The following is a 24,876-nucleotide window of genomic DNA, read 5'->3' on the forward strand; positions in this document are numbered from 1 at the left end:
CATATACCACCACTTGAGGGCTTACGATGTCCTGGGCACTGGACAGATAGCAGTGACCAAGACAGCCCCAGGTGTCTGACACCCTCCCCCATCTCATCCCACCTCCCCATCCCTGCCCTATGCTCCATGTTTCCAAATATAGCTCCACCATCCCCCCACCCAGCTGCCCAACCCAGGGCAGGGGCCTCCCCCGGGCTCCTCTGCCTTGCCCACCAGCCAGTCACATCTCACTTATTTTACTCCCTGAAGGCCCATTGTGCCTACCCTCTCCAGCCTCTCTCCTCATCAGCCACCAAGAGATCTTTGACCACACAGAGTGGTCTGCGAAGGCTGGTTAGAGGAGGGGACATTGAAGCAGAATTAGAAGGAACAGAAGGGGCTCCAGGCCTAAGCTGGGAGGGGAGGCAAAGGCAGGGCAGCTGGAGTTCAGAGTGGGGTCAGTGGTAGGTGAAGAGCCAGAGGGCAGGCAGAGCCTAGTGGAAGCTTCGTAGAAGTTCGGGCCTGATCCCCAAAGCACGGGGAAACCACTGAAGGATTTCAAGCAGGGGAGCGGCATGAAGAGATTTAAGAGCTCCTTCCGATTGCCGTGTGGGTATCAGATCTGAGAGCTACTGCACCAGTCCTAGCAGGAAAAAAATAGCATGAGACACTCTTTGGGATCTTATACGGGACTGGGCCTCCAGAAGCTGCTCAGGCCAAGCTGTAATGCTCTGGTCTGGGGCCCAAAGTTGAGGCAAAAAGGAGTTAATCCTAGGGCCCTGGGTCCTCCTGCCACCCACAGCCACTTGGCAGCAGAGGCTCCCCTGGGGATGACCAAGTTTGGTCATCAGATGCTCCTTATACTCCCAGTTAGCCATGCCTCAGCCAGTGCTCTTCCTGCCATGGTGGGGATGTGCCTACCGGGAGCCCGGCCACAGAGAGCCCAACGAGAAGGAAGAGCCAGGCTATGGAGTTCCAAGTCCATCCCCCTGCTGTATGTGCCAAATCACCCAGGGGCAGAGCCATCCCATCCAGGGACCTCCGCATCCTTTTCAGTAACACAGATAGCTACGGTACAGAGAAGAAGACAGGAAGTAGTTTACGTGCCCAGGGTCACACAGCAAACCCCAAAGCCTGATGGACTGGTTCTGAATCCCAGCTGGGTTCCTTAAAGGCTGCGTGACCTTGAGAGAGTTACTCAACCTCTCTGTGTTTACCAAGTGCGGATTAAGGAGAGGTCAGAGAGGCAGCTCGGGCTTTGCTGGTCTTCAAAGGCTGTGAATGGACCTTGGCTTTGACTCAGAGTCAGCTGGGAGTGTGGGAGTTAGAGCTGGCGAGAGACTGGTCAGACGAGGTTTTAAGACAGGTGTTCTGACTCTAGTACTGCAGAGACAGGAATAGGGGAGGCCAGAGTGGCCGCCTGGACACCAGCCAGGAAGCCATTGCCATTGCCCAGGTGAGGGATGCTGGTGGCTCAGGCCAGGCTGGTCAAGGGAGGAAAGCGGGGCCAGATTCAGAATGTGCTGTGGCAAAAGAGCAGACAGGCTCACGAAGGAGACGGAGAGAGAGGTAGAAGCCCCGGAGAGGACAGAATCACAGGCGCTAAGGGAAGAAGGAGGTAAGAACATAGTCAGCGGAGGCCCACATCACAGAGGCAGAAGACCGGCCACTGGATTTGGCCAGAGGGAGAGAAGGGCTTCCTTCTTTCTCTCAGCCCACCACCACCGGGAAGTCCTCCGGTGTGTTTACGGGCTTCCATAGCCAAGTCTGACCAAATCCCAGACCCCCTGCCTGCTGTCCTTGAGCTTGGATTCCAGCTGGCACCCATAACACCCTACCCCATGGGCCCACCGAGGCACCTCGACTGCTCCCGAGATGCCAAGCTGTGGGGGAAAACAGAAGATCCGACCAGCCTGCCCATGGGGGCGGTTCCTCCCCCTCCTCCCTGCCCTGGACTCCGGCCTTCTTGCTCCACTAGTAAGTGCTCTCTGACCCCTTAATGAGAACTCAGTAGGCAGTCCTAACCTGGTGCTTGATAACCCACCCAACAGCCTCCTCTGGGGCAATGGCTGGCACCTGGCATGGGCAAAGGACGGGCAGAGATAAGCCAAGCAGCTTCACCCCACTTAGCCAGAGCCCTAGCTTATCGTTAAGACTATCAATAAGTGCCCGGAGCGAAGTGGTTTCGGGGCACTGCTTCATCGAAGCCTCTCGCTGGCAGGAGTAATGGTCAGGGGCGTGGACTCGGGCTCACACCCGTGCTCCCTAGGTACATCCCCTTACCCATCACAGTTCCGTGTCCTCCTCTATAAAATGGGGCCACAACAATACCACCCCGCAAGTTGTCGTGAGGATTCAGCACATCAGCACCGATGCAGCGCCTCGGGGAGCACAGTAAATGCTGACAAATGACGTAGGGGAGTCAAGAATTAAATCAGTAGGGGTAAAAAAAAAAATCAGTAGCGACTTCCTAGGGCGGAGGGAGGGGTCTGTGAAAGTAGCAGAAGGTGGAGAAAAGTGTTCTTGGCAGAACTCTGCCTCAGGGAGCTGGAAGAGATGCTCCGGGGAACTGGGGACAGGCGCCCAGCCTCACCAGCTCTCTGGAGCAGCGGTGTCTGGAAACTCGGGGGACCGGGGCGTATGGAGCTGCGTGTCCGCATCTGGGTCTGGAGCAGAAGTGCTCCGGGCAATGAGAGAGGCGGACTCCTTCCAGCTCCAAATGAAGGGAGTGTCCAGCAAACAGATGGGGGCACAGTCTGTGGAGGGAGGAGTGGGGAGCAGCAGGTCCCCCCTCTTCTAGGTCAGTTCTGGAGGGAGGCCCTGTTCCTCCCCCTCAAGCTAGAGGCCAAGGTCACAGTGAGGAAACAGTGTGCCCATATTTAAATTCAGACCCTCTGACCTCTAAAATCCCTGCTGTTAAACAGTGGACCCAAGAGAGGGTCCACCATGAGCCCTTGAAGTGGGGAGGAAGCGGCAGGCACCCCTGCCCATGCAACCCGAGGCAGGAGGCACAGCTTTACTTAGAAGGTGAAGATGGGCCCCAGAGGAGAGGCTACCTGTCCACATTCCCCAGTAGGTGACGGCCCTGGTGACACAGGGAAAGCCTTGGACAGGAGAGGGCCCTGGGCCAATTCTAGACTCTACTGTTTATTGTCGCGTTGACCTCCAGCAACTGTCTTTGCTTTTCTGAGCCCCTGGCTCTCCTCAGTGAGATGCGGATAACAGCACTGTCCTTCTCTGCGGAGGGATTAAATTTGCTGACTCAAGGAGGGCACTCAGCCTGGCAGATGCTCAACAAATGGTCCCGGCGTCCCGTGCGGGGCCATCACCTCTGCCACAGCCTCTCTGCAGAGTCCCAACACAGTGACTGCTTCAGCCTTGGGAACTGCCTCCTCTTGTGTGTGTGTGTGTTTGTGGGGGTATGTGTGTGTACATGCACGCACTCAAGCACCTGCAGATAAGGTAGGGTAAGCTCCTCCTGGCCCCTTGGCATCAGCAGGACAAGAGTCAGAATCAGGGAAAGCAGAAGCCTTGGGCTGTGGGTCTCTGGCTCAGAGCTGAGGGGCCGCCATTTCTCCACAGACCACCTTCTTCCGGCCAGGGGGCCAGCTTCATTCCATGGGGATACAGGAAGGAATGCCAACCCTGGAATTTTCCAGAGGCCTCTAGGTTGAGCCATGGAGCACCCCCCACCACCACCCAACGTCCCCAGATGCTGGGGAGGAAGGTCTCTTCCCTGTGGACTTACCTGCCGTAGTATAAGATGGTTTCAGGCTTGATGGCTCCGTCCAGATGGACGTGCAGTTCCACCTGCAAGGGGGCAGGGGGAGGACATAGGGGGGGGGCGAGAACAAACACCCATGAATGCCAGCAGGACTGCAATAACCATGAGTCCCCCTGACTGGACACTTGCCACAGACGCTCCACTAAGCTCTGAATACACAGCATTTTGTTTCCTCCTCATCTGTTGGGCGGGGGGGTGGGGGTGGTTAACAGTCATCTCTAGCTCTTTCACGCTTAAGACCACAGAGGCTCAACCACAGTTGAGTCTCAGGAAGGTTAAGTAACTTGACCGAGTTCACACCACAAGCCACTGAGGCAGGAACCCCACACAGTTCCTCTGTTCTTCACCGCGGCTGGTAAATGGCAGAACCAGAACCCCTAGCCCAAGCCCAAGGCCAGTGCCCTTATACCCAAGGCCAGCCCAAGGCCAGCCATGGAGCCCCAGCCACCGTGCCGGCAGAGTCTGCTCTCCGCCCACTAAGCAAAAACCAACTCTAACAAAAAGTGTTGAGTGCAGACTTCCTGGGCCCCACAGTGGGTTTCAAACACCCAGACTCTGTTTTCCAAAGTTGGTGTTACATAAGCCCGGTTATCAGGAATCAACAGGCGCAACACAGGATCTTTCCGTACTCCAGAAAGGGTCCTCGATACTCGGCCATCCTGGTGATCGTTCCCTACGCGCGTAGGGCCCCGCAAACACTGCTCGGTGCACAACGCCAGGAGGTTAAGGACACGGGCTTTGGAGACAGCCCATCTCCGGACTCCCAGCTCCGCCCCTTGGCCTGCTGTGTGATCTCAGCCGGGACACTTGATCTCTCAGACCCTCTGCTTCCTCAACTGCAAAACAACAGGGTATTTCTGCCTCCCTGTCCGCGAACAACCATAAGGATTAAAGATAACAATAACAACACACCACATAGGTAGACAAGGGTGGTTTATAAGTCCGCCTCTCAGCCAGGCCATCTCCCAGGAGCTGGGAACCACAACAGGGTCTGGGAGACACGGGGAAGGGGACTTTCCCTGGACCAGGGGGAGACCTAGAAAATCCACTGACATCTGCCAGGTTGGGGTCTTCCCTAGAATTTGGGGACCTGGAGGAGAAAGTCACTGCCCTGGCAAGGGAGGAAACTACAGGCCCGCTGAGGCTGGCAGGCGCAGAGCTGCTTAACCTGCCTCCGAGTAGGAGGTCCCAGTAACCAGACCTCTCCGGACGTCACCCAGCCTGCAAAGGACCCAGCAACACTCCCCGCCGGGCGCAGAAGCAAGGGAACTGTTGGATTCCCTGACAAAACAAGTTCAATGCCCACTTAGCTAAATGTTCATTATGTTCTCAAAAAACATTCAGCATTGGGAACAGTGAAGCTTCCAGCCCAGGGAACTGCCAAGGAGTTGTGGGACCTTGGACAGGGGCCCTCTTCTCTCTGAGCCTGCAGGGTTTGTTGTCCTAAACCCACACACACAGCACACCACCCTACTGAGGATCTGGCCAGAGAGGGAGCATACTCTGGGCTTACATCTGGAATCCTGGCTCCTCCACTCACTCCCTGGTGGCCTGGAGAAAGTGACTTCACTTTTGGTGCCTCGGCATCCTCATGGATCCAATGGGGAGGAGACAATGCCTTCCTCCTAGGGCTTTGTGAGGCTTGACCACGTTCACGCGTGTAGTGTGTGAGCCCAGCACTTAGCACACAGCAAATGCTAAAACGGCATCCGTGAAGAGGCCAGAATTCACCAAACTGCCAAGTGCTAGGGATGGAGAGCAAAGCTCAAGGCACGGAGTCCCACTTCTGTGATGCTTATGGTCCTGCCAGGGAAAAGGCAGTACATAAACGTGACAGATGTACAGTCACAAGCCTACAAAAGGGCTAACAAACAAAAGACCTCACCCAGCTCAAGGGCCAACAATGGCTTCCCAGAGAAAACAGAGCTTGAGCCAAGATCCAAAATATGAAGAGGAGCCAACCAGGCAAAGGCAGGCCAAGGAGGAAGGCAGGAAGAGCATTCCAGGCAGAAGCAACAGCACGTGCAAAGGCCATGTGGTAGCGAGCCTGTGGATGGGGAGGAACTGAAACCCGGCTCTGAGAAGGGAGGGATCATGAGTCTGGACAGGCTGCGGGGTCACCGAGGCCACAAGGAGTCATTTTAGCTGAAAGCACAGAGAAGCCACGACAGGGTTTAAAGCCAGCTAGAGGGCGAGGCGGGCTCAGAGCAAAACAGCAGGAGGCTACTGCGGTCCAATTTATGAGAGAGGATAGTGCTCTGGACCAGGGTGACAAGACAGATATGGAAAAGCAGGGGGGTGGGGTACAGAAAGAGGGGTCAAGGAGGAAGCCCCAGGTCAGGCCTGAGTGGGGTGGGTAGAGATTCCCAGGCTCTGGACACTACCCAGGAAGAAGCACAAGTGCTAAGGGGGAAGGAAGGACAGGGGTGCGGGGAGAGGGACACGGTCAGTTTGATCTTAGGGATGTTTGGCTGGGACGCCTTTGAGCCCTCCAATGTAAAAGGACTGAGCCAACGCATGGGAAGTTCTAGCACGGTCGGACACCAGGCTGGCAATACAAGTACGAATATGGACAGCTGCAGCCAAGCCCTTGAACAGGCTCACTGGGGAGAGTGGGTCAAGGAAGGGGTGGGGGAGGAAGCCTCCAGAAGCACCAGCACCCAGTGGCTCTGCAGGAGAGGGGGAGCCCAGAGAGGAGCCCCCAGATGGGCAGGAGGGAAACCAGGAGGAGGGTGTGTACAAGGCAAGGGTCTGTCTGATTGCAAGGGGTGGTGGCAATGCACTGGGTCAGTGAGACGGTAGCCCCCCAAACAGGTCTACTTCCGAATCCCCAGAACCTGTATTACTCCCGTGGTGGAAAAAAAGAGAAAGAGAGAGAGAGAGAGAAGTGGTTTAAGGACTTGAGGAGTTTATCCTGGGTTATCTGGATAGTGCAATTACCCACCTCCTTATGAGGGAGGCAGAGTTTTGAGCGAGAAACTCCTAGAAGAAGCAGCAGCAACCTGAGCTTGGAGGCAGACAGGAACTGTGTGGTCACCAGCCAAGGATGGCCCAGAGCCACCTGAAGCCGGAGGAGGCAATAAACAGATCTCTCAGAGGGCGTGAGACCCTACCAACGACACCTTGATTTGGACTTCTGACCTCTAGAATGGGGAGATTACATTGTTCTAAGCTACCGGGTGTGCATGTGGTAATTCGTTACAGCAGCTACATAAAAGGAATATGGTCAGGTCCTGCCAGAGGTCAAGCAAGAGAACAGACACACGTCCCTGGGGCCAAGGCCACAGGGCACTGGGCCCAGAGGAGAGGTGCTTAGCCCTGGCTGACCATGAGGAACACCTGGGAAGCTTTGGAAAGTTGCCTACACCTGGGCCCACCCTGGTCCGCAATGTCACAGTCCTTCGGCCTGGGCCTGAGCATGGAGTTGTTGCTAGTTTTCAACACGCAAAGCCAAGGCTGAGAACTACTCTCCTATAGGGAGTGCTCCAGAGGCCAGAGGGGGCAAATCCATGCTGGAATGGAGTAAGACATAAGTAGAGGTAATAAAATGGAGAAAGTGCAGATTCTCCTTTTCAGAATTTCACCCCTGGAGGGGAAGAAAGGGCCAGAGAAAGGACTAGAGGCAGATGGGGGTGAAGAGAATGGCTTCTCTGGGCGGTGGGAGTGACTGGGGCAGGTTGCAAGGCCATGGGCGAAGAGGGGTTACAGGAGACGATGACGGAGAAGGGACAAATCAGGAGGTGCTGGGAGGAGGAGCGGACAGGGTTAAAGGAGGGAGGACAGAGAAGGGCCCGGGCAGAGGAACTTGGGTCAGGAAGCAGGGAGGGAACTGGCTTGATATGGAGAATGAGGTTCATGGGGCGATAGGTCGCCACAGAAAGTCAGCGGGTGTTGGGCAGGGAGTGGTCACAGGTCACAGTTAAGGGGACCCACTGAAGGGTTTTGGATCAGGAGGCACCGTGTACAAGCTCTTTCTGGCTGCCTTACCCTAAGTAGGGGAGAGGGAAGTCAGAACAGAAAACAGGGCTGCTCAGTAGTGAGGACAAGAGATAAGCGCCCTCGGGGAGTACCTGCCCGCAGCTCCAGACGCAGGAGGTGCTCCCCAGTGCAGCAGAGCAGGGGAAGTGGGGCTCGGAGAGCCAGCCGGGAAGCAGGAAGTGAGAGCACCCCCGGAGACAGCGAGAGGAAAGCCTGCTGCCCCATCATGCCCCATCATGCCCTACAGGTCCCCCTCACTCCTGGGGCTTCCTGGGAAGCTGTCCGGACACGTTTCAGGGGAGAAGCAGAGGCAACAACCACCCTTAGGTAGCTCAACCTCAGGCAAGCCTCCCATGGAACTTTCTGGAAAATAGCCACTACCCATGAAGACGTCTGTCTGCACCCCCCAGGTGACAATGGGGTGTAAGCTCAGAGATGGGTGGGGACCCTGCTCGGCTGTCCCCATTCAGGGAAAAAGAACATCAGTGTCCTCTGATTATTGAGTATCTACTATGTGCTGGACCACATACAGACATGAACTGATTCCATCCTCACGACAGCGAAGGCAGAACTTGACGACCATTCTGCAGAGGGGGAAGCTGAACTCAAAGAAGGGATGGGATCCAGGAGCACAAAGGCCAGCAGGGACCGAGTCAGCATTTGAACCCAAGTCTGAGTCCTAGCGCTCTTACTACGCTTTGCCTGCAGGCCTAGCCTCAGAGAGGCTGTCAGGAACCATTCAGCAGTACCAGAAGCTACTTCTAGTTACCAGGTCCTTTACCTCAATTAATCTTTTTTTTTTTTTTTTAAAGATTTTATTTATTTATTTGACAGAGAGAGACCACAAGTAGGCAGAGAGGCAGGCAGAGAGAGAGAGGAGGAAGCAGGCTCCCCGCCGAGCAGAGAGCCCGATGCGGGACTCGATCCCAGGACCCCGAGATCATGACCCGAGCCGAAGGCAGCGGCCTAACCCACTGAGCCACCCAGGCGCCCCTACCTCAATTAATCTTGACTCCAAGGCAAGGTGCATGTTAGCCCTGGGCTGCTGACTGGGGGTTGGGGGAGTGGGCATGGGGATGGTAAACTCGTAGGAACTTGGCCGCCTGCCCTGTTCTGCCCAGGCTGATTGCCACAGAGCTGGCTTAGAACCGCAGTCGCTCTACCTCTAAGCCCAAATTCTGCCCAGGGGCCACACCCCTGCCCTGTGCCCAGCCTCCTGATGTCTCTGGGGGCGGGGGGTGGGGAGGAGTCTCACCCCTACTCCCCTGCACTTGCTCTCCAGCAGGCTGACTTGGCAAGCACCTCACAGAGCTGCAGGAAATCCCAGAGAGGAGTAGGAAACATTCCCAGTGACCAAATATTTCCTACGCCCCACTAGGTGCTGGGCACACTGGGGAGGGGGTGGGCGAACACGTTAAGTCTTACTCTCAGGAGAGGTAAGCCAGCCAGTCAGCCAAGGCCCGGGGAGGTACAATTCACACCCCCGAGGTGTCGGGGCAGATCCAGGGCAAGGCCACAGGTCATGAACTCTCTGGGCCAGACACTTGGAGATGGAATTCCCACTCCTAACTGGGAGGCTGTGTGTCTTCAAGGCACGCGCGAGCAAACTACTTCTTCCCAGGCTCCCCCAACCAACCATCTGGTTCTGTGTTTTCCAAAACGCTGACTTTTTGTATTCACTTACCATAGCTGTCTCCCTAGGAGTTTCCTCAAAGTGGGATCATTATGCTGCGTCTTTGGGGTTTAGGACCATGCCCAGCACAGCCAAAAGCGCTTAGTACACATCAAATGACCAAGAGCTGTCTTAGGTCAGCAGTGCGGTGTCCTCTCCCCGGGGTAAGGAAAGGACTGACCAGCGCCCCTGGGCCTGGAAGAGAAGCCTCCAGAACCCAGAACCCAGATGAGCCGCAGGAGCCCTCCCTTCCCTACCAGCCAGCCAGCCTCTCTTTCCTTAGCCGGGCTCTTGGCAGTGAGCTGCGGGGTGCCAGGGGTCAGTGCCCACCATGGCCTGTCAGCAGAGAGGTAAAGCCAGGAGACAGAGCTGCCCTGGGTTGAGATATGACACGTTGTTTTGGTCACACTTCCTATAGGAGGTCCTCTCCTCAGCCCCATCTGAGCTCCCACAGCTCGCCCAGCGTTGGTGCCTCCTGCCGTCATGGGGCCTGACTGAGCTCTCGGTCGCTGCTGGGAGCCTCCCCCAGAGGTGTCAGAGCAGGGAGGGCGGGTCCTCAGCCAGGGCCAGATCTTACGGAGTAACAGCCTAGGAACCCCCAACACAGCTATTCCCCAGCTATCCGGACGGAGACACAGAGAAATTAAGGAATGAGCCTCAGGCCAGACTAATAAGTACCAACAGCCGGAAGCTGTTTGAGTCAAAACCAGAGCTTGTAAACCCACAATCCACTCCCTTCATCCTGCTATCAGTGCTGAGTCAATGCTGGGAAAAGTCTAAAGGGGACGGAGAACAGTGACAGGCGTAATGATGGACAGCGGCCAGCACCGGTGTGCCCCACCCCTTCCCGGCCTGGAGACCAACTGGATTCCCATTGTAAAGATGGGAAAACTCGTGATCTGCCCCCGTGGTCACAAGGACCCCAAGGCTTGTGTTTCCCCTCACCTTGCTCCTCTGGGACCCCAGAACCCTAAGGGGTGAGAATGAGCCTGCCCCCAAAACTCTGAGTACATATAGGCTTGAACCTCACTGTGGCCTCCTGGCTTACTCTTTTCCCCAGTCCAAAGCCAGTCACAGTGCTCCCTTCCCTGCCCCAGGAGGGCAACCCCAAGGATCACTGGATAGGGAGACACATTCCTCCAAGCTCACAGGGCCCCTCGCCATCCAAGCCAGGCCAACCCCAAGGTCGGATGCAGAATCAGGAGTGTGGTCCGCCTCCCCTACCTCACTGTGTGACCATGGGTCCCCTCTCTGGTCCTCACTTCCTCTGTCAAACAAAAGGCTTCCTTGAAACCCAGTCTCATTCATTCCCTTCCCTCCAAAGTGCCCTGTGAGTTATAATGGGTAAGGCAAGCTCCTTGAGGGGCTTTTTAAAAATAGGTGGCTCTGGGTACCTGGGTGGCTCAGTTGGTTAAGCGTCTGCCTTTGGCTCAGGTCATGATCCCAGGCTCCTGGGATCGAGCCCCACATCAGGTTTCCTCCTGGGCAGGGAGTCTGTTTCTCCCTCGACACCTCCCCCTAACTCATGCTCCCTAGCTCTGAAATAAATAAAATCTTTAAACAGTAAGTAAAAAATAAATAAAAACAGCTGGTTCTTTGCTAACCAAAAAGCAACAGAAGGCCAAAGCCATGCTAACGGTGGGCTTTTCGGTGGCTTTTGCGGCAGGAAGTCAAGAGTAGGAAACACTGTGGGGGTAGGAGGCTTCCCAGAGGGCCCCAGCTGGTGGGGGAGGGGGGCGTACTACAACCCCAGGGGAAAGAACAGCACCCTTAAGGGCCTGCTGCCTGCCAGCCAGCATGTGCCACTCAGCACAATGTCCCCAGGAACCCATGACCTTGATTTTAAAAAAAATTTTTAAGATTTTATTTATCTGAGAGAGGTAGAGAGAGAGCACAAGTAGGCAGAGCAGCAGGCCAAGGGAGTGGGAGAAGCAGGCTCCCCACTGAGCAGAGAGCCCGATTCGAGGCCTGATCCCAGGGCCCTGAGATCATGACCTGAGCTGAAGGCAGATGCTTAGCCTACTGAGCTACCCAGGCGCCCCATGGCCTTGTATTTAATCAACCCATTTTTACAGCGAAGAAAGCGGAGTTTCAGAGAAATGTCCACCTGAGCTCTGTGGCTGCCAAACAGAGAGGCGGGGACCTATCCCCCAGTCTATCTGAGGCCCAAGGTGACTCTGAGTCCACCCCTCACCCCAAAGGGAGTGGACAGTATTGATTTCGGTTTTAGGTAGAAATGGGTTCAAGTGTAGCTCTGCTTTTCCGGCTGTGTGACTTTGGAAAGTGCCTTCCCCTGTCTGAGCCATTTCCTCCTACAGAAGGGAAGAGGAATCATCTTAGAATGACACCGCAAGCATTAAATGAGTATATGCAAATCAGTTAGAACAGTGCCTGGTACGGAGCAAACATTCAAAAAAGGGGAAAGAAAAAATGATGTGGGCAGGGTGCCTGGCTGGCTCAGTCAGTAGAGCATGCGACTCTTAATCTCAGTTGTGAGTTTAAGCCCCAAGCTGGGCATAGAGCCTACTTAAATTTACGTGAGAGACTTAGCCCCAGTTCTCTGCGTCAGGGAGGGACAGCGTAGAGACTGTGCTTTTCCAGCCTGGGCCAGCTCACTTGCTGCTCTACAGCTTTGAGATGCTCATTTTGTGTGACCTTGGACAAGTCACTTTGCTTCTCAGTGTCCTGGTCTGTTAAAGGGGCAGGAAGAGATCTACCTTGTCCAGTTGTCCGGAGGATGGGGATGTAAATGACAGAAGGTGCCTGGTAGCCACGGTGATTACAGAAACAGGCAAGTGATCAGCACTGTCCTCCATGACAAAGAACTCCTGAACACCACGGGCTTTCCAGCCTTGCCTCATGTAGAAATAGAATGATAAGGGCCAACCCTCCATCTCCTGGGTACCTCCTCCAATGCCCAACAGGTGCTCAGAAAGCATCTCTTAGAATAACACAGTCAAACCAGGGAGGCAGCCACGTAGGGTCTTGCTACTCCAAGTGTGGTCTGTGGTCCAGCACTGTCAGCATTGCTCATGAGCCTGTTAGAAGGGAACATCTCCAGTCCAACCCCAAACCTCCCAATTCAGTATCTGAATGTTAACAAGGCAGTCAGGTGACTTGAGTACCCATTGAAGTTTACAAAGCACAGCCTTGCTCTGCCTTCTTAAAGCTGGCCGGGTCCTGGGCCTCACCTAGTAGTAGGCATGAGAAGCCAAACAGCCCAGCAGAGGCTCCTGTCCCGGAGGCCCCCACGAGGGGCACCAGCACCTCCATTCCAAGGGCTTCTGCAAAGGCAGAAAGCTGGAAAGCTGGCTCTGGGATGTTTGAAACCAGCTCGCCTGGGCTCAGCCCCAGTTTGGCTGTTTCCCCACTGTGTGATCTGAGCCGTCATTAATCTCGCTGTGCCTCTATTCATCTGTATAATGGGATCATAACAACCTCACAGGGTCCTTGCTAGAATCAAATAAATTAATGAAAGTAACGAGTTCAGAACAGTACCCGGCACAGCAGAATAACAACTTAATGAGCTCCAGCTACTAATACTAGTTCTCATTAGGATCTGCCCCACCCACGGGAAGGCAGGGAGCTGGCTCTGGTCGCAGTGGCTGAGACACGCTCGTTTTTGCTTCTCCTGCCAGCTCAGGCACGTTTCCTCCTTGCATTGTAAAACTGAATCACATCTCCTCTACACAGTGGAGAACACTCACCTTCCCTCTCAAGCATCCCTTGGTGTCCCTCTGGACACCTCCCGACCAAGCAGGGGGGGCCCATTTCCCAGGTGTGGAAACTGAGGCCCAGAGAGGGGAAATAACCTGCCAGCCTGAAGCAGGTAGGATTGGGTGAGACCCAAAAATGGTAAAATAGCCCCTCCCTCGATGGGCTGTGACAAGTGTTGCAAGGGCAGACTGGATGCATATAGTAAGTTCTATAGAAGCACTGCCTCTCACTAATCCCCAAATTCCAATTTCACTTCCGGTCAAGGGACTTGGTCTACAGTCTCAGGATTCACATCAGGGGAACCACCTTCCCAAGGGCAGGGGGAATCCAAAAGCATTTTTTAAAAAGGAGAAAAAAAACCCAACAAAACTTCACAAGGAAAGAAGCTCCAGTGATGGGACATCCAGACAAAGCATAGAGGCACGGGGTGGGGTCTGGCAGGAGGGCTCCCCAGCACGGGTAGCTGAGCCTATGGTGGGGGCAGCAGCCGTGGGGGCTGGGCCATACCTCCTCCAGGGCTGCCTACCCAACCCCACACCCCCGCACTCCGATACACACATGCGATTCTCACCAACGTTTGTGATACCTGCCATCATCACACACCTCTTTTTCGGAGCGGTAAGTTGAGTCTGATTACAGCTCACTCCTTCTCGTGACCCCCCCACAGCAGTCTCAAATCTTGCTAGCTGACTCACTCTGCTGGACAGACCCCTGGACCCCTCCCCTCCTCCGTAGACTGAATCTCAGTGCTCTAAAGCCGGCCAAGTGGGCCCAAGACCCTCCCTGACGCAGCCGCTCCCAAGAGGCCACAGCTGGTGGGAGGAGGGACCACGGAGTTATCCCTTGAGGCCAGTGGCTGTGGCCTGGCCCCGAATGAACCTAAGGTCCACTCAGCCCCTAGCGGGGAGAGAGGGGCGTCCTGATCCTCTCCCTCTGCTCTTCGGCGCGTTCCTCCTGACCGGCACACCCACAGACCTGAGCTCCTTGGCTCACAGAACCATCACAGTGCTGGGCTGTAAAGCTGTTTCCACAACACTTGAGGTGCCTATGGATGTAGACACTGGGCCCCATTTTACAGCCGAGATCCAAAAAGTCAAGCCCCCTGCCTAGTCTCCCACAGCTACCCAGCGCTGGCGGGGGTCCCAGGCCCATTTGACAGGTAGTGAAACTGAGACTCCGAGAGGCCAAATCAGGGGCAGAAGCAGAACGCGGAAGCCAGTCGGTGGCGCCTTGGGGTTCGGGACCCTCTCTGCTTCATTGTTTCTCATTAAACTGCCCGGCAGCAGCGAGGGCCTGAGCTGAAGGGAGGAAGCGCCTGCAGGGGCCCCGGTTCGCTCCCGGGCTGTGGACGCCCCTAAGCCCTCCAGCCAGACCAGAAGCCAGACCCCCCCGGACCCCGAGTCCCGTCCGAGCTCACTTTGGGCTTGTCGAAGGTGGGCGTCTGGGTCATGGTGCCAAGAGTGCGCCCCTGCGCGCCTCCCTCCGCCGGTCGGTGCTCACTCCAGGGACCTGCCGCGACGGCTGCGCGCCACGCTCCTCTTAAGTGGGCCCGGCCCCGCCCCCGCCCCGCCCCTCAGGGTTCCGCCCCCTCCCCCGAAGCCCCCGCCCCGCCCGGGCCCCGCCCCTCCCCGAACCCCGCCTCGCGGACCAGGGATGTGAATTTCCTGGAAATCCTGGCCTGGCTTGGGATAAGTCCGAGTTGCCGGGACCCAGGCCCACCCGAAATCTCCTGCTCCGGGACGCCGGGCTGGATCCACCTGTGGGCTCAGGCTCCAGCCGCCTGGTCCGCTCTGCCTTCCGCCTGGCCCCTCGAGCAACAGTCAAGCTACCGCCCAGGCGCCTGCAGCGTGCCAGGCCTGAGCTGGGCTGGAAGCAGGGGAATGGTGAGCGTGACAGACCTCGTGGGGCTTGCACTTTACTGGGCGAGACACACGCTCATCATATAAACGCACAACATAAATGTATGGTTAGGGGGTTTAATGCGGACCAGCCGTAGCTTGCAGGTCGGGGGAGGGTTTTCTGAGCTTCCTAGGTGAGGGGTTGGGGTGGGTGGGAGTGGGGTGGAAGAGGGCAGCCCAGGGGGAGATGACGTTCTCTGAGACTCCGCAGAGCTGGGGAAAGGCGAGGAGAGGGGGACGTAGCAAAAATCCTCCTAGGCATTTACCCTCAGAGAAACCTACTTGTGTGCAGTCCGAGAACTTTTCGAGGATGTTCACGCCAGCACTGTTCCTAACAACAAAAACATCGGAAACACTCCCAAGTGCCTGTTCACAGGGAGTGAGCAAATAAACCGGATTATTCACGCCATCCACTGTTACACAACGGTGGAATTGATGAATTTCGCGGGCAGAGAGGGGCCAGATCTAGGCAACAATTTTGCATGAAAAAAGTTGCAGAAAACTGTATATGCTATGGTGCAACTTTTAGAACACCATAAGAGCAAAACCAAAAACATGCATGTTTAGATACATGCATGGGTAGAAGAAACTTTTAAAGGGAAAGGTAAACACATGTTTGATAGGAAGTTGATCTCAGGGGAGTAGGGAAGAAGGAGTGGAGGAGACGCTTACAGATCTATTCTGGTTATCGGTAATGTTCAAGCACTTGGGTAGCATGGTGGGTTTATTTCATTTCATATTATAAATAAGTTAATAAATAAGGGGGAAAGAGGATGAGTCAAGAGAGAGCTAGATCACACGGTGAAAGGGGGGTCAGCTGGGGTACAGTGAAGGACTGATCGTTCGTTCTTTCCCCCTGAGAACACTGGAAAATCACTGAAAGGTATAAATGGAGGCAAATCGGGATCAAGCTTTTATTTAGGGGGAAAAAAAATAGTCTCCAGCTACTCAGAGTGCAGTCTGGAAATCGTTGGCCTTGATATCTGGAGCTGATTAGAACCGCAGACTCAGACCACATCCTGTTTGAATTTGAACCCAACTCTAGAGCCTTCTCTCTCCACCGTAATTGCTGTCTCGCCAGCCCCCGTCATGACATCCAAGACCCTCTCTAACACCTGGCCCTTGACTTCCCAGCAAATTCCCCAAACACTGGTCAACCCGGTGACTTGCTGGTTCAGTAAAGGTGACCACAAGTTCTTTGCACTTCCTCCCATTGCAAGATTTTCCTCCTTTTGTATCTGGGTTGGATGGAGGGACTTGTTCAGTAGGATGCAGTGGAAATGACATTCCTGGACTTTGAGACTAGGTTGTAAAAAGCCTTTCAGCCTCCAGTGGGGCCTCTTGAACATTCTCCCAAGGAACCCTGAGTTGCTGTGTAGGAAGTCCCACTACCTTGAGCCTATCAAGCTGGAGAGCTCATAGTTCTTTTTTTTTTTTTTTTTTTGTAAGATTTTATTTATTTGTCAGGGAGAGAGAGAGCACAAGCAGGGAGAGTGGCAGGCAGAAGGAAAGAGAGAAGCAGGCACCCTGCCCAGCAGAGAACCCGGTACAGGGCTCAATCCCAGGATCCTGGCATCACAACAAGAGCCAAAGGCCGATGTCCAACCGACTCAGCCACCCAGGTGTCCTGAGAGCCCGTAGTTCTTAAAGTCACTCCAGTCTTGCTGGTCCCAGCCTTTCCACGTCTCCCACCAAGAAACAATACATTCAGGGCACCTGGGTGGCTCGGTGGGTTAAAGTCTCTGCCTTCGGCTTAGGTCATGATCTCAGGGTCCTGGGATCGAGCCCCGCATCGGGCTCTCTGCCCAGCAGGCCCCTCTCTGCCTGCCTCTCTGCCCACTTGTGATCTCTGTCAAACAGATAAATAAAATCTTTTTAAAAAATTAAATAAGGGCGCCTGGGTGGCTCAGTGGGTTAAAGCCTCTGCCTTTGGCTCAGGTCATGATCCCAGGATCCTTGGATCGAGTCCCACATCGGGCTCTCAGCTCAGCAGGGAGCCTGCTTCCTCCTCTCTCTCTCTCTGCCTGACTCTGCCTACTTGTGATCTCTGTCAAATAAATAAATAAAATCTTTAAAAAAAATAAAAATAAAAATAAAAAATTAAATAAAAAAAAAAGAAAAGAAACACATTCATGAAGCTACGTTGGGACACCCCCGCCCCCATCCAGATCAAAACAGTTGCCAGCCGAATATGGGACTTCAGCCATGCTGTGTGGAACAGAAGAATTACCCAGCTGACCCCACCTCAGATTCCAGACCTACAGATTTGGGGTATGTAATAAAATTGTTACTTGAAGTCAACAAGTCTTGGGGGCAGATTGTTATGCAGAGGGTAACAGGAATGCTGGTGCGTATGCATGCCAACCCCTCCAGTTTCTGCACCTAAGTTTACTCCATCCTGACACCTGGAAAAGCCTTTTCCCAGATTCTGGACTACCAAAAGTCTGCCTTCCAAGCAGCTTAAAGACAAAGGGAAACAATCAGGCTGTGTGCTGCATATCTTCTGTTTGCCCCTCCAAATGCACCCCCTGCCTTTCTCCAGGCTGCTGTGTGCCAGGCAGCCTGACCTCCATGGAAACACCAGCAGACTCTCTTACCCTCTGGATTCTGGCTGGGTTTGCTCTGGATTCTGGTTGGGTTTGGTCGATAAGGGGCAAGAGCAGGAGATCAGAAAGTGGGAGGAGGGAGAAGTCAGGATGTTTACTCCTTCTGTCTCCCTTCCCCCTTGTACAGTCAGTCACCGGGTCAGCTGTGTCTCTCCACCAAGCCCCCAGCTCCTGGCAGGTGGTCTTGTCCATTTCACACCGGTCCCTCCTGCCCATCTTCAAAGGCAGGGATTCCTTTTGTTACTAGCCTCAGGCTACTGCACCATCCCTTAGTGCTCTCCATAAACTCTGCTCTGGGTTAGGGTTCCCCCGGAAGTAGAGCCTGAAACAAAGATTCAAGTGCAGGTTGTTTATTTGAGAAGAGATCCTGGGAAACACTGGAAGGGCAGTGCCAGTAAGACAGGAAATGAGCCAGTGCAGGCAGGCTAGGGACCCAAGGCGCCTAGAGCTCAGTCCTTCAGGGGAGCTCTGGGAGACAGTGTGGAATGTGTCTCTCCGAGTTACCCCCCTGAAGAGTGAGGAAGCTGGGAAGTTTATCTACCAACTGCGCTTTGACTTTGTTGGAGGGCTGCTTCCAGGACATCAAGTACTTCCGGGCACTCTGGGCTGCCTCAACACGCTGGCGAAGCTTGCTCCCTACAGCAGAGCGAGCGAGCAGGAGCATGACTCCCGTATTAGCAGGAAAACACCATGCAGAGGAGGTGATGCTGAGGGCATGTGGGCTGGGCACTGAGGGCTTCACTGACCCACAGCTTTGTAAATCATTTTTCCCCCAGCTTTATTAAGGTATAATTGACAAATAAAATGGTAAGATATTGAAAGTGTACAGTGCAATGATTTGATGGACGTATACATGTGAAATGATTCCCCCCCATCAAGTTAATTAACACATTCCTCATCACATATTCCCCGCTTTTGGGGTGGGGAGCGGTGAGGACATTTATGTTCTACTCTCTTAGCACATTTCAACATCTCAGTTACGCAATAGTGTTATCAACCATAACCATCCTGTTATACATTAGAGCCTCAGACCTTATTCATCTTATAACTGAGTGAATATAATTTCTTTATTAAACTCCCCTCAGTGGCTCAATCTGAGTGTTTGCCTGGTTCCTGCCAGGACCCTGGGTACTATAGATAGGTCTTGAACCTCTCCACAACAATCCAGGGTAGGCCAATGTCTATAGACTTGGAAGAGGGCTGGGTAGAGAAAAATCTAGCTCAAGATCTACTTCCAGGCAACAATGTCAACAACAAATGCATGAAGACAGAGAATGAATAAGAATGTCCCAAATGGAAATAACACCAGGCAGGAGTGTCATCTCCAGTTGCACAAAGAACTAAGCCAGACAATAGCATTGGTAAAGGTAATTGTTAGAGTCGTGCGTAAGAAAACCAGGGTTTCAGGGTAGATTATCAGCTAGGGTAACCCTAGCCACCTTTCCACATAGGATGTTACAAATACAATATGCTAGAAAAAGAGTTCTTGCTTCTGTAACAAGAGTGGTGTAGGGGCGCCTGGGTGGCTTAGGGGGTTAAGCCTCCGCCTTCTGCTCAGGTCATGATCTCAGGGTCCTGGGATCAAGCCCTGCATTGGCTCTCTGCTCAGCAGGGAGCCTGCTTCCCCCTCTCTCTCTGCCTGCCTCTCTGCCTGCTTGTGATCTCTCTCTGTCAAGTAAATAAATAAAATCTTAAAAAAAAAAAAAAAGAGTGGTGTGGACTCTACCTGTTCTTTTTGGGACTCAGACTGAATCTTCAATATGCAGGTCTCAAGGTGGTCCTGGGGGTCATCCCTGCTCTAGCCATTCATAAGGAAAAGAGATGAAGCAGCGGTTGTGGGTTTGGGGGCAGGGCTCCGAAGTGGCACCCCTCACTGCAGCCCACATTTCAATCCCCACAGCCGGGTGACGTGCCACACTGTACTGCGGGAGAGCCTGGGAAATGTAGTCCAGCAGCACATCTGGGAAGGCAAGGAGCTGCAGATGTGGGTGAGCGTTCGCAGCCGCTGCTGCAGTGGGAATGCATCTTCCGTAGGCCTTGTGCTCCTCTCACATAAGACTTGTCATCAGCTGGGTGTGGGAGAGCCCTGTGACCTTGTCTTACCTTACCCGCCAGGTGGAGATTCTACAAAGGCAGGACAGGATCAACTTCTCCCGGATCCCCAGCTCTCACCCAGGGTCTGGTGGAAAGTAGGAACTGCTACCTGTTGGTGGAATGATAGAAGGTAAGTGGGCAATTGAGGTCACTGTTGTCAAGCTTCTGGGATCTATGGGAAGCCCTTGCTTGAGCATGACCTTGTGTCCAGGCCGGCACAGGGCTCAGGCTGCCTTAGATGAAGGAAGGGCAAGATGATGCCTAAGAAAAGAATTTCAAGACAAACCCCTCCTTACCCCACACACTCATACAAAACTCGTGTCACGATAATATCTAGGTCTATTGAGCACCTGTTCCGTGCTGGTCACTTACTCACATGCGGATGATTTCACCCAGAGATTCCCCACCCCCCGCAACGGCCTTATGATGTAGGTTCTGTACTTAGCCCTATTCACCGCTGGAGAAATCAAGACTCCGAGGGGTAAGAGGTGAAGGAGGAATTTGGGTGTGAATATGCTAAACTCAGAGCCTGTGCTCTTGACCTCTGTCGGTGTCCAAGAGAAAGCAGGGTAGGCTGGAGAGCAGCCAGGTCTGGGACAAGAGCTCGGGACAGGCAGGCGGGAGCCCTGGGTCCGCATCCGGTTCTGTGTGACTGAGGGCGGGTCACCTCACTTGTTTAGCACGTCCTTCCCTCGGCTGGCTCAGCGCCAGGCACTGAGGACATGCAGAAAACATCCGTTCTCTAGGTGGTTTACTCCCGGGGCAGCAGAGGAACCAGCATTTGATATGATATGACAAGGATCATTAAGTATTTCTTCCTCCTTGGCTCTATTGTCTCCTATGAAACGTCAACCAAGAAGTTGAAAAGTCAAGTGTTGCCAACGCAAAAACCAACACAGCAAGCATAGAATGCAGACAGAATGGAGTCTTGGCTCTGCCACTTCCAGGTCCACGACTGGGGCCAGTGCTCTCTGGGCCTCAAAATTCCTCATCTGGTGAGTGGAGGGACACATAATATATACCGAGCTCAGAACATAACACATAGACATCCCTAATTCATAGGATAACCCATATATACCTACCACCTAGAACAATCCATATAATACCTAGCTTGTAGGATAACACATATACAAATATAGCTCATAGGACAATCTATATATACACCTAGCTCATGAGCTATCGTGAGCTCACACACACACACACACACGCACACACACACAAGCCTAGCTCATGGAAGAGCAATGGAAGGACGACGCAACAAGACCACAGATGCCCCATCTAAATGCCGCCGGGCCAGAATGTGGATCCAGGGAATACCAGGCCCCCCAGTCATTCAAGAAAATCTAGAAACCACAATTTTAATGTTTAAAACTGTGTTCAGATAGCTGGTGATTATACGTATAGTGAACACTGAGTAATTTATACAACTGTCAAATCAATACATTGTATCCCTAGAACTAATATAACATTGTGTGACAATGATGCTTCCATAATGAATTTAAAAATTAATTCATTAAAACCAAGAGGTATAGCTCTAAAAATATTACTAATGAAAGAAAAAAGCAAGACTGATTTTTTTTTAAAGTATTCAAATACCTCCTAATTTTAAAAACTTTGCATGAGCTAAGAAAAATATCAGTGGGCCAGATTTTGCCCCTGACCCTATGGGCTTCATAACAGCCAAAGTCTCTGCTGATTCTGATCTCTGAATAAGAAAGAGGACAAGGGTTGCTGTCCCCAACTCCAATTTAACCAGACAGAATTAGGATCAGTTGCACAAAACAGAAAATTCTAAAATAACAGTAGCCACAACAAGAGAGAAGATTATTTCCCTGTCATATAAAAGAAGTCCAAAGGTGGACAGTGCAGGCTGGTATGGCAACTCTGTGAAGACAGCACCTTCCACCTCTCTGCTCCGCCATCCCTAGCATGTGGCCTTTATCCTCATTGTCCACCATGGCTGCTGGAGCACTGGCCATCACATCTGCAACCCAGAGAGCAGAATGGAGGAAGAGCTCTCCTCTTATAAAGATAATTCCTGATTTCCTCACAACCCTTTCACTCCTATAGTCAAATGGTCACACCTAACTGAAAACGAGACTGAGAAATGTCCGTAGCCGGGAGACAAAGTAGCTAGCTAAAAAGCGAGGTTCGGTTACTCAAGAAGAGGATAGTAGATATTGGGAGGCAATGAGCCGTTTGAGCCACATCAAAGAGCCTGAAGTGTGAGGAGGGCGTGCGGATAGGCAGAGGGTGTCCTCAGGTGGCCAGACTCTGCGGTCTACTTCACCTCTCCCTCCTCCTACATCTTTGAGGCTCTGTCTGACCGAAAGGAAATAAGAGGACCAGCCCGAAAGAGGCCAGCTGAATGTAACAGTGAGAGCTACAGCTTCCAAGGACAGCTCGAGTCCAGGCCGGGAGCGGAGCCCAGCACAAACACGACCTCAGATTAGCAGCGTAGGGGCTCTCTGCTGGGCGAGCCTCCTGTGGTGGCAGGGACGGTCCTGTCCTGCCTGTGCCAGCCGGGCAGGGAGCCCCGGAAACCCGCTGTCTGCCCGACGGATAATCACCCACCTTTCTGTTTCCCATCCTGCCCCTCACCTCGGTCTGTGGAGGTTTTTTGTCTCCCTCATGCCTGAGCCTACCGGACGGTCTTCAGTCGTCCTGTGTCCTGATGGCTCCCCGGAGCAGTCAGTCAGGTTGCAGCTTTCTGGTTTCTTCAGTTAGCCCCCACTCACCATCTGCTCCAGCTTCTAGAATTTGGTTGACTGCTCTCGTCTGCTGTTAGCTCTTCACATGGTCTCTTTCTCCCAGTGGATAGGTGTGCATTTTTAAAAAATGCTTTTTGGGGGGCGCCTGGGTGGCTCAGTGGGTTAAAGCCTCTGCCTTGGGCTCCGGTCATGATCCCAGGGTCCTGGGATCGAGCCCCGCATCGGGCTCTCTGCTCGGCGGGGAGCCTGCTTCCTCCTCTCTCTCTGCCTGCCTCTCTGCCTACTTGTGATCTCTGTCTGTCAAACAAATAAATTTTTTTAAAAAATGCTTTTATGCCATTTTATTATAATTGCAGAGAACAGGGGAGGTAAATGCACGTGTTCAGTCTGCCATGGGAAGCCAGCAGCAGCCTCCGGCCTGCATTCTTGACCAGGGACACCCCAGCATGCGGGGTGATCTCTCCCTCTGTTCTTTCTCCCTCTCTCCCTCCTTCTGCTCTCTCTCCCCCTCTCTTCCTCCCTCTTCCTCTCTCTGTCTTTGTCTCTGTCTCCCTCTGCCAGGCACATGTTTCTCTCCCGCCTCCATAGCCCAGACCTGCTTGTCAAGGGCAGGCGCCTTGCCTCCCTCCACTTTGCACTTGGACAGGACTGAGCAGGCCTACGGCAGGTGGATAAAAGTCTTGCGTGTGGCTCCTTCCTAAGAAGTCAGGTGTGGGCTTTAATAAGCTAAAATTAGAAGGTAGGGGTGAGAGCGAGTCATTTCTGAACGTAAGTACCAGAGTAAATCTCTGCAAAGGAATATTCCCACTGTGTTTACAGTGGCGTCCAAAGTCAGTGCTTAAGGGGAAGGCCGGATAGAGTCACACTTGTCCTTATAAACCCCGAGGCGGGTGTCAGCCTTGAAGACAGACCCTGCCTCTCGGTGAGTCTGACGTAGCCCGCGTTTCCTCCAGAGTTTTCTCCCAGTGTCTTGGTTAAGTACCTGCAGGAGATCCCGGTTTGGGTTGAGACGCCATGTTATGTGAACATACACATCTTCAGACCCTGGGATCCCCCTCAGTGGATCGGACACTCGGAACACTTATAAGAGGGTAGACACGTGGTCCCTAAGAACTAGGGTGACCACCCATCCCAGTGTGGTGGGACTGAGGGTTTTCCAGGGACACAGGATGGTTCCAGGGCAAACTGGATGGTTGGCGGCCTGGAGAACACCTGGCGTATGGATCTACTCCCCACGCAGCCTGCGGGGCGTGTACTGGCTGCTGTTTACCGCCCTACCCCAGGCAGAGGGGGGCATGGTCCAGGGAGTAGGCTCTGGAGCCAGGATGCTGGCGTCCAAGCCCCAGCGTCAACGCTCACCAGCTTTGAGGCAAGTCACTTCACCTCCCCCTGCCTCAGGTTCCTCGTCTCTAGAATGGGAATAATAGTAATAAGGAGTTCTCCTCCATAGGGTTATTGCGAGGAATAAGTGAGTTCATAGATACATAGCACCTAGAATGTACACAGGCCACAGTCTCTTATCTCAACCCCGATACCTCAGGGCCTTCACATGCTTTGGGATTTTGGAAGTTTGAGGTTTTTAGAAATCACACACTAGGGGTGCCTGCCTGGCTCCGTCACTGGAACGTTTGAGCTCAACTTGATCTCAGGATTGTTACATTCAAATCCCATGTTGGGGGTAGAGATTACTTAACAATAAAATCTGGAAGGAAGGAAGGAAGGAAAGAAAGAAAGAGCAAGAGGGAGAGAGGGAAAGAAAGAAAGAAAGAAAGAGAGAAAAGGGGAGTAGGGAGGGGGAAAGGAAGAAGGACAGAGCACACTCTATGTCATGTAACACATCAGTGGGGTCTGGATTAACATCCCATAATTAAACACATTAATATTCCTGCAGAACATAATGAGTGAATATTTATATACCTGTTCAGGCTAGATTTTTTTCCACCGTATGAGTTTTGGTGCTAATCTTCAATTATTTCCTTCAGAATTTCCCGGATTCACAAGCGCAAGGAAGACATTGTAGACACGGGTACGGGTTTGCTGGGTCATTGTTTAACGCACCTCTGGTGTAAGTGCCGCATAATTGCTTCTTAAAGACAACTCGGGCTTTTGTGCCCAAGGTCTCCGTGGGTCTGTGAACCTTCGTAGTAGGACCTTTGCACAGCAGCTCTGGGAGGATACGCTCTTTCCTTCTTTCTCTACCCAGATCCTCGGTGTAGTAGATTCTTTCTGTTCCTGTCAATATGCTGACAGTGGGTGGTGGTTGGCTGCGGAGTGTTTGGTTATTAGCGGTGATTGATGGTAGTTGGTGGTAGGGTTTTTGGTTGTTGGTGGTGGTGATGATTGTTACTGGTGGTGATGGTGATGGGTGGTAGTGGTCGCGGTTGGTGGTGCGGTGTTTGGCGATTAGCAGTAATTGGTGGTGATTGGCGGTGGAGTG

General features: G+C 53.3%; 2 protein-coding genes across 3 annotated transcripts in view; one reads left to right on the forward strand and one right to left on the reverse strand.

Annotated features, from left to right (window-relative positions):
- ADA (adenosine deaminase) overlaps positions 1-14,685 on the reverse strand; it is a 27,846-nt gene extending 13,161 nt beyond the window's left edge. For both annotated transcript variants that reach the window (XM_082744695.1, XM_082744694.1), the window contains exons 1-2: positions 14,548-14,685; positions 3,728-3,789 (exon numbers count right to left, since the gene is read on the reverse strand). In XM_082744695.1, the coding sequence (XP_082600821.1) occupies positions 3,728-3,789; positions 14,548-14,580 (95 nt within the window). In that variant the 5' untranslated portion in view covers positions 14,581-14,685. The remainder of the gene's footprint in view (positions 1-3,727; positions 3,790-14,547) is intronic.
- The window catches only part of LOC309870661 (uncharacterized protein), a gene marked incomplete at its 5' end in the record, with an annotated part of 20,569 nt that continues 10,271 nt past the window's right edge, over positions 14,579-24,876 (forward strand). Inside the window, 5 exons of the mRNA XM_082743024.1 lie at positions 14,579-14,590; positions 14,782-15,013; positions 17,197-17,299; positions 19,535-19,622; positions 19,750-19,858. Of these exons, the coding sequence (XP_082599150.1) occupies positions 14,579-14,590; positions 14,782-15,013; positions 17,197-17,299; positions 19,535-19,622; positions 19,750-19,827 (513 nt within the window). The 3' untranslated portion in view covers positions 19,828-19,858. The remainder of the gene's footprint in view (positions 14,591-14,781; positions 15,014-17,196; positions 17,300-19,534; positions 19,623-19,749; positions 19,859-24,876) is intronic.

This window comes from Mustela nivalis, assembly GCF_964662115.1.
Source record: "Mustela nivalis genome assembly, chromosome: 8".
NCBI classification, from domain to species: Eukaryota; Metazoa; Chordata; class Mammalia; order Carnivora; family Mustelidae; genus Mustela; species Mustela nivalis.